The sequence below is a fragment of the Vigna unguiculata genome, chromosome 10 (genome assembly GCF_037176805.1).
Source record: "Vigna unguiculata cultivar grain cowpea cultivar isolate G323 ecotype 2 chromosome 10, ASM3717680v1, whole genome shotgun sequence".
In the NCBI taxonomy this organism is placed as follows: Eukaryota; Viridiplantae; Streptophyta; class Magnoliopsida; order Fabales; family Fabaceae; genus Vigna; species Vigna unguiculata.
In genome coordinates this window covers 39,830,977-39,839,712 of record NC_140801.1, presented here as the reverse complement: position 1 = coordinate 39,839,712, position 8,736 = coordinate 39,830,977, and the positions used below count along the sequence as shown (strand labels likewise).

General features: G+C 30.3%; 1 protein-coding gene across 1 annotated transcript; it reads right to left on the bottom strand.

The window, feature by feature from the left end:
- Nucleotides 1-5,791: 5,791 nt before the first annotated feature.
- LOC114166510 (short-chain dehydrogenase reductase 2a-like) lies at nucleotides 5,792-7,349 on the bottom strand. The gene is made up of 2 exons (XM_028051252.2): nucleotides 7,158-7,349; nucleotides 5,792-6,714 (listed from the first exon to the last, which is right to left on the bottom strand). Exons 1-2 carry the CDS (start codon nucleotides 7,244-7,246, stop codon nucleotides 5,874-5,876), a joined length of 930 nt encoding a protein of 309 aa, XP_027907053.1. The 5' UTR covers nucleotides 7,247-7,349; the 3' UTR covers nucleotides 5,792-5,873.
- Nucleotides 7,350-8,736: the final 1,387 nt, after the last annotated feature.

Genomic DNA, 8,736 nt, shown 5'->3' with positions numbered 1-8,736 from the left:
ATGATTTTTTAACTATTAACATAAAGAGATGTTTTAAAGAGATAATTTTTTTTAATTTTCATTAATTAATATTATTTAAAATTTAAACTTTTTAAACTTTTTCTCATGTCAAGTTATAAAATCTAACTTCTAAACTTAAAATAGTTACAATGTATGATGCACAAATATATAATAGCCTAGGATATGACATGTGTCCAATATGCGGATACGTTTATATTGCAAATAATAAAATATGATATATGATATATGTATATTAGAAAATGTACAATAATTTTTTAAAACATAATAAATATATGATTGTTATTGTTGTAAATCCAAATTATAATCATATGTATTAATATTGTTAACATAAAAAAAATTATAAATTATTGTCATCATAAAAGTGCTACTGCTTTATAGATTAAATACTTGATTGATAAATATCGGTAAAGTATTCTAAAGTATCAAACACAGGTACTTGCCAGACATGAATACGTAATCCAAATTGAAGTATCGATGCATCATAAGTTATAATCAAGCAATAAAAAGGTCTTGAGAAATTTAGTATTTTTTAAAGGTTAAAATACACATTTAGTCCATATTTTCATTCGGTTGTCAATTCAGTCCTAATTTTTTTTTGTTCAATCAGATCCAATTTTTTGTCAATTAGCGGTAATGAAGATTGACTACTACGTGTCACTTTGTGGTCTTTTTTTATTTAAAAAAATATATAATTTTTTTAGATTTTTTTTATTTTTGAAAAAATATTCACGTGTCAACCCAACAATGAGTCACATGTCACAATTAATGTTTTATATTTACTTTGGTCCTTATATTCGTACAATTTAGTCCCATTACTTTTAAATGGAACAATTTTGTCCCTCTCCAAATTGATACCAAATTTAATTTTTATATAAAAGTTATAATGATGTTTTTATTAAAATTCACATTTTTTTAAATATTTTTTGTTTAGGGTTACAATTATTTTAAAATTAGAACGAAAATTATAAGGATGATTGTTGGTTTATGAAATCATAAATCCAATTAACCCAAAGATAAATGTACATTTATCAATACTCAAACAGTTCCCAATATTTAAAGGACTAAAAGCGGAAGTGTACCTGATTATTGGGAATAATAGATAAAAATGGTACAATGGTACTTAGTCTTCCAACTGTAGAGCACCTAAAGGTTTCTTCTAGATTTTCTTTCTCTCCTGATGGAGAGGGAGAGAAAAATAGCAGTATGTATGTATATATATATATATATATATATATATATATATATATATATATTAAATCAAATATGTTTTTAAAATTTTGAGAGGTTAAAAAGTGAGGAGTAACACCATATTACTTTATGTGATTATGTAATTTTTAACCACTTAAAATTTTAGATCAATAATATTAGTCCCAACCTTAACATTTTATTTAAACTAATGGTAACCCTAAACCAAAAGTATTTAATAAAAAAGTAAATTTTAATAAAAACATCATTATAACATAGATTAAATATATTTTTTATCCATTAACTTTCAGGGAAAATTGGAATTAGTTCCTCTGTGAAACTTTAACCAAATTTAGTTTTTCAACTTTAGAAATATGTGAATTTAGTCCTTTTAACTAAATTTTGTTAAGTTTATTTAATGTTTTAAAAACGTTTCATGATAGTATTTAAGTTGTTTACACCGTTTGACACATTTTCAATTTAATGTTAGCTCAGAAACTATCTTGAAACGCATTTGAAACGTCAACTAAACTTAATAAAATTTGGCTAAAAGGACTAAATTCATACATATATAAAGTTGGGGGACTAAATTGGGCCAAAGTTTTGAAGATGAACTAATTCGAACTTTCACTTAAAAGTTAAAGGACCAAAAACATATTTAACCCTTATAACATTTATATAAAAATTAAATTTGGTCTGAATTTGAAGAGGGACAAAATTGCTCAATTAAAAAAATGGATTAAGTTGAACAAAAATAATGAATATAAGGATCGAATATGTTTCGGGTGTAGGGGCCAAGAGCCTACTAAAAGAACCTCAACACCTCGCGTTGCCTTTCTCCTCCACAGTAACTTCGACGAAATCCACTCCTCAGCTCGATCGGTTGGGATGATCGGGGTACCTGTCTAAAGTACTCCGATGCTTAAGTTAGAATGGGCCGATCGGTGTATCAGAATATCAACTGTAATAAATGCGTAATTAAGATTCTCACCAACCTACCTTTGGGCCCTATTTATAGCTTTCGACATGGGCCTGTAATTAGGGTTTCTTAATCACGGCCCAATGAAACCTTAATGAAGATTAGTGGCCCATTCAACCGATAATCAATAACTTTAGTTATATAACCGTGCGACCGATGGCCGCTTGGCTGGGTTGATGGTGCTATGTTTCCCACAAATTGACAGTGTGTCTTACCGATCCACCGAAAGGAGCTTACGAAGGCCCGCTGCTACTTTTATCAATGAACCGATGGACCCTTGGGGCCCGAAGGTCTGCCGCTGTTGCTTTAAACGATGGACCGATGGGCGCTCAAGGTTAGAGGATCCACCGCTGTTGTTTTACCGATGGACCGATGGGCCCTCAAGGTTAGAGGGTCCATTGCTATTGCTTTACCGATGGACCGATGGGCTCTCAAGGTTAGAGGGTCCATCGCTGTTGCTTTACCGATGGACCGATGGGCTTCTCAAGGTAAGAGGGTCCATCGCTGTTGCTTTACCGATGGACCGATGGGCTCTCAAGGTTAGAGGGTCCATCGCTGTTGCTTTACCGATGGACCGATGGGCCCTCAGGGTCAGAAGGTCCGTCGCTGCTGTTCTACCGATGGACCGATGGGTATGGTTAAGTCGTGACTTTGTATATTCAACCGTTTGACCGATGGTCTGATATTTTCTGTTATTCGTTCGACCGATGGTCCTTTAATGATGTGGCACGGTTGTTCGTTTACCCGTGAGACCGATGGTAACTTGGGGTCAGTAGTGGCCGATTGACCGATTGGGCGTACTGTACAGAATATAACTCTAACACTCTAGCATGTGATATGCTATTGGGTTGACACATGAACATTTTTTCTAAAATTAAAAAAAAAAATTAAAAAAATAAAAAAAAAACAAAAAAAAATCATGAAGTGATGCGTGCTAATTACCATTAATTATTTAAATAAAGTTAGCAAAAATATGACCAAATTGAACAAAATTATATAATTGAAAAAAAGAAGAAGATTAGGACTGAATTAACACAATTAAATGAAAGTATAGACCAAATACGTATTTTAACCTTTTCTAAAATATTGTGAAAATCAAACTTAATACTTATACTTTTTGGTAAAAAAATACTAAGTTTAAAAAAAATGTGAATAAAAGATCATTTCTTTATTCCAGCCACATGTAACAATATTTATATGTTACTCCGTATATATATATATATATATATATATATATATATATATATATATATATATATATATATATATATATATATAATGCTTATTGTAGATCGAGTATTTGAAAACAACCCATAGCATTAGAGGACAAAATACAATCAATTATATTGAAATTTTAATCCCTTATATGATATTAACAGCACAAAAAAACAAGTGTAGTCACAAAAATAAGAAATACAAAGTGGTCCACACATTTCATTCAAACATGCATATGGAAGTTCTATAACATGAGCTTCACACGTTTTTAAACGAATTTTGTCACTCTCATAAAATAAACTAAAGAACTTCTCTCACTTCTTTCACATCTCCTTTTTAATACTACTTCTTTAATTCAAATTATATAATTAAAACAATATATTAGCAATCTCACGTTTTACATAAGCATTATATACGTTGATAAATTAAATTTAAACATTTTAATTAAAGCTTGAAGTTTGATTCTTATAAGTAAATTAAAAATCTTAGGTTTAATCATACGGGAGGTCTCCGTTTTCATTACAAAATCTCAATTGGGTCCTTAATTTCAAAGTTATCTCAATTGGGTTCTATATTTTGAAAATTTGTTCCAATTTGGTCATTTTCGTTAGGGCATCATTGATGGTGTTAACTGTGTGCCATATGTCAGCTCGTGTTTTTTTTTTAATTTTTTTTAATTTTTTTAATTTTTTAATTTTTTAATTTTTTTTAATTTTTTTTCTTAGAAAAACAGCTGACATGTGTCAAATTAGGATTTTGTCACGTGTTAGCTTGTGATTTTTTTAATTTTTTTTAAAAATTTGTAATTAAAAAAAAACTGTCACGTGTCAAAATATGATTCTACCATATGTCAATTATTTATGTGAAAAATTTCGATTTGGTCCCTATATTTGTTTTTTTGTCTCAATTTAGTCCTAATCTCTTTTTAAACTGAATCTCTTCTAAACTGAGACTAAATTTAACTTTTATATTAATATTATAATGATATTTTTATTATAATAGATATTTTTAACTAAATTAATTTTATTTAAATTTAAATTTTGCTTTGAACTTTATTTAAAAAATTTGTTTTAATAATTTCTAAACAACTTACATTTAAATTTAAAAAATATCTAAAAGTTAACCAAGTATATTTGGTCTCTATTATAATAAAAATATCATTATAATATTGATATAAAAGTTAAATTTGGTCTCAATTTGGAAGAGATGAAATTACTTTAGTTTACACGTAACAGAATCATATTTTCACATAAATAATTGATACGTGGCAGAATCATATTTTGACACGTGGCAGTTGTTTTTTTAATTTAAAAATTTTAAAAATTTTAAAAATTTAAAAAAAATTTAAAAAATCACAAGCTGACATGTGGCAAAACCCTAATTTAACACGTGTCAACTGTTTTTTCAAGAAAAAAAATAAAAAATAAATAAAAAAAAAGTAAAAAAAATCACAAGCTGATACATGACACACAGTTAACACCGTCAATGATGCCTTAACAGAAAGGACCAAATTGAAACAAATTTTCAAAAAATAAGACCCAATTGAGATAACTTTGAAGTTGAGGACCTAATTGAAATTTTGTAATAAAAACGGGAACATTCCGTATGATTAAACTAAAATCTTACTAGACATTATTGATTAAATTCTCTAAAATATTACAATATTTTTTATTCATATAAATTAAACACTAATATCAAAATATTTGTAGCAGTCCAAGTGGTCAGGCAAATGAGATAAAAGTTAATGATATGATGAATCATTGTATCTTTATTAAGGAAACATTTTATTTTGTTTTTTTAATATATTACATTAGTAGTCGAAGAATGTAGTGCAACATGGTTCATACAATTTGAAGGTTAATCTATAAAGCCTCATCTTCATACAACAATGCAGAGACATCTTGTGCGATTATCCGATCATATACTAGAATTTGAAAGCATGACCAAAAATTACAAAAATAAGAAAACACTACATACTATTAAAACAACTAAATTCCTAATTCATTGTTTTTCACAATGGTAGACTAAAATAATGATTTACTCATGTTACAAAATACTAATAGAAAAAAACATTATAATATAGAAAGAAAAAGTTTTCTTTACTCCATTTAATTACTATTTAACCATCTTTATAAAAATATAATGATCTTAACGAAAGTTAATTTTTATTTCTAGAAGAATAATAGAGAATGAAGAATAACGAGGATAATGTGAAATGAAGGAAAAAAAATTATGAAGTCAAAGTACCATTAGATAGTCAGATTTTTATCACTTTAGTAATGATTTATTCAACTTATTTAATTTAATTTAATATGGGATTTCTTTAAATTCACAGTTGCACCGCTTCATATTGATAATTTAAGTTTCTATCATGTGATAAGAAGAGTAAAATAACAAAAATAAGTACAATTACATTTATATGAATAATTTTACACACCGGTGGATCCTACTCTGAAAGAAGAAACACAACAAGTTACAAACCAATGCAGTTTCTTGAGGAGGTGACTCCACCATCCACAACAAGATTATGACCACTAACATACTTAGACTCATCACTAGCAAGATAGAGTGCAGCCTCAGCAATATCTTTGGGTCTTAGAGTTGGTCCTTTCAAGTTGGCAAGCCCTCTCACAAACCCCTCCATTTTCTCAACCTCCTCTTGAAATGGCAACCCAAAATTCATACCCTCATCATCATCACCCTCTTCCTCATCACAACCACCACTTCTCCAAGCATTCACAAGCATGTTGGTGGCCACCCCAAAGGGCGAAATACAATTCACCCTTATCCCATACCTCCCCAACTCACAAGCAGTGTTCTTCGTTAGCCCCACAATCGCATGCTTTGAGGCAGTATAAGCATGTGGGCCAAGACCCCCCATCACTCCAGCAACACTAGCAGTGGAAATTATGCACCCTACGCCCTTAGGAATCATGGCCTTTGCAGCGTGCTTGATCCCCAACGCCATGCCCTTCACGTTCACTTGCATCACACTGTCGAACTCCTTCGGATCAAAGTTCAGAATGCTTTTGTTCTTCGACTGGTTCCCCAACACCCCTGCGTTGTTAAACATTATGTCCACTTGCCCGTACCGACAAACTGTGGATCTCACCAAATTCTCCACCTCTTCTTCCACGCTAACGTCGCAGTGCACGTACGTCGCTGAAGGGGCCAAAGTCTCCGCCAGCATCGTCCCAAGTGCGTCCTCAACATCCGCTATCACCACCCTCGCACCGTTCTTCACGAACACTCGCACCGTGGCTTCACCGATCCCTCTCGCACCCCCTGTTACGATAGCAACCTTGCCCTCCAACCTAAACATAACATCAAACAGTTTACACTCATATCAACTGTTTCTTCACAAATTCGATAAATTTAAGAGCTTTTTCATCTCAAGGTACATACTTCCAATCATTAAAAGTAAATTGTTCCTAAATCTTAAAGAAAATTATGTGAGAATACTTCAGATTTCTCAACAAAGTATCCTAACTGCAATGATTATTCAGAAAAGAAAAATACCATGGTCTCTATGGCTTGTAATTTCTTTTAGAGATGTAAAGTTTACAATGTCACGTGCTATTAAACTTGTCAACAAAATGTTCATAGCTGGTAAACTTAAGTAAAAGGGGGTGCTTTTTCTTTCTGGGGTGCATGATTTTGCTTCATTTTGGAGGAAAACTGAGGAAATTGAAGAAAACAAAACTAAAAAGGCAGAGAGGGAAAGGGAAGGTGTTCTTTCTCTCATTAAAAATTGTACCTTCTTGGTGAAGATGAAAAACTGCTTTCTCTTGAAAGGATAGGAACAGCTTGAAGGGGGTTCTCAGGTATTACTTTAGCTGCACCCATGGTAGTTAGTGGCTGAGTATATTCTGAATGCAATGGAGAGAGAAACAGAGAGAAACAGAGGAGGCAGAAGTTTACAGAACAAGTGCAGGTAGAATGGAAAACAAGGGTATTTATACATGAAGAGGTTTTTGATATCTGAGGTTGTATTGGTTGGATCTCAGGGGTTACATTATTTTCAAACCAAAAATAATATTTATATATTCCCATAGTACTTTACTTATATCTCTTTTGACTCATTATTTTATAACACTCACACTATTTTTTTCATATTGCACTGGTTGTTTCTCTCTCTTTCACTTTTTTATGTCCTAAAAATAGATTGTATAAATAACATTTTTCATTTCCAAATTTGTGTTTGGTTTTTTTACCTAGTTGTTATTAAAAAACCATTGTTTTTGTTTTTACAGATCTTTATTTCCTGTTGCCAGCCAGGACTCATTTCCAAGTATACAGGATTACTAATATTAATTTTTCCCCCCATAAACCCTAGGTGTACAACACTACGACCTTAAGAGAATAAATAAAAATATATTAACTTGTGTACTGTGCAGACCAACTATACATTTTTTAAATTGAAACTCAATTAAAAATGGTTTGATGTGATCTTGAACAGATTCAAATATTCAATATAATAGTTCAAAGAAATATGCATAGGCATTTTATTAATACCTAACTGTATTTCTTTTGTCAAAGCTTTGTTTGTGTAAAACTTATATTAAATTATGACTAACCTAATCAAGTGGTCTTTTGCATAACAAAAAGTCAGTTAAGATATTATTTAAGAAAACATAATCTTATAATCACTTAATTGGACAATTGTTAGTACGTAAGGATTAACTTATATAGCTATATTGTGTAGTTTTATATCCTAACGCGTAGTTGAATATGTAGTAGTTTTTTCCACTCATGTGAAGCATGGTTTTTTAAATATAACGACTATAAGTAAAGAAGTTAAAGTCGGAAATTGAACTCAATACCATTGTATAGTTTACTAGATACATCGTATCTTCTACAAGATCTCTTTCTACAATGTTTTTAGTAAAAATTTGTAACCCTCTAATAACCTAACTATTAAAACTACAATATATGAGTATATAATTGATGTGTAAAAACTTTATTTGATAAGTACAAAGACACTGTCAGACCTCGACTTTAATAAATCACACAAACTATGAAAATTCTAACGAGTTAAATGATCATAAATGGTATTCTTTCACATATAATTTTAACATCTAATTTTATCATATTGTAGATGAAACATTAAGATTTCTCATCAATACGTTTTTAAGAACTAAATTGTGATTACATGGCTAAAACAGTTAACATTATTAAAAAAATCAAAAGTTTTAGCGGAGATGAATCCACTATTAACATTTTCAATATCACCAATATTAGAGCATCTTTAACCTTTGTTGATTTATTTTTAAAAATAAGCATACAATTCTTCATTTGTAAAATATATACACCAAGTAAAGGGAAGATTTGCTAAA

What these genes read in the sequence shown, in the direction of transcription:
- LOC114166510 (XM_028051252.2), bottom strand. Translation starts at nt 7,246, where the DNA reads ATGGGTGCAGCTAAAGTAATACCTGAGAACCCCCTTCAAGCTGTTCCT. An exon ending in TTTTCATCTTCACCAAGAAG is followed by an intron (nt 6,715 to 7,157) that starts GTACAATTTTTA and finishes TGTTATGTTTAG; the next exon opens with GTTGGAGGGCAAGGTTGCTA.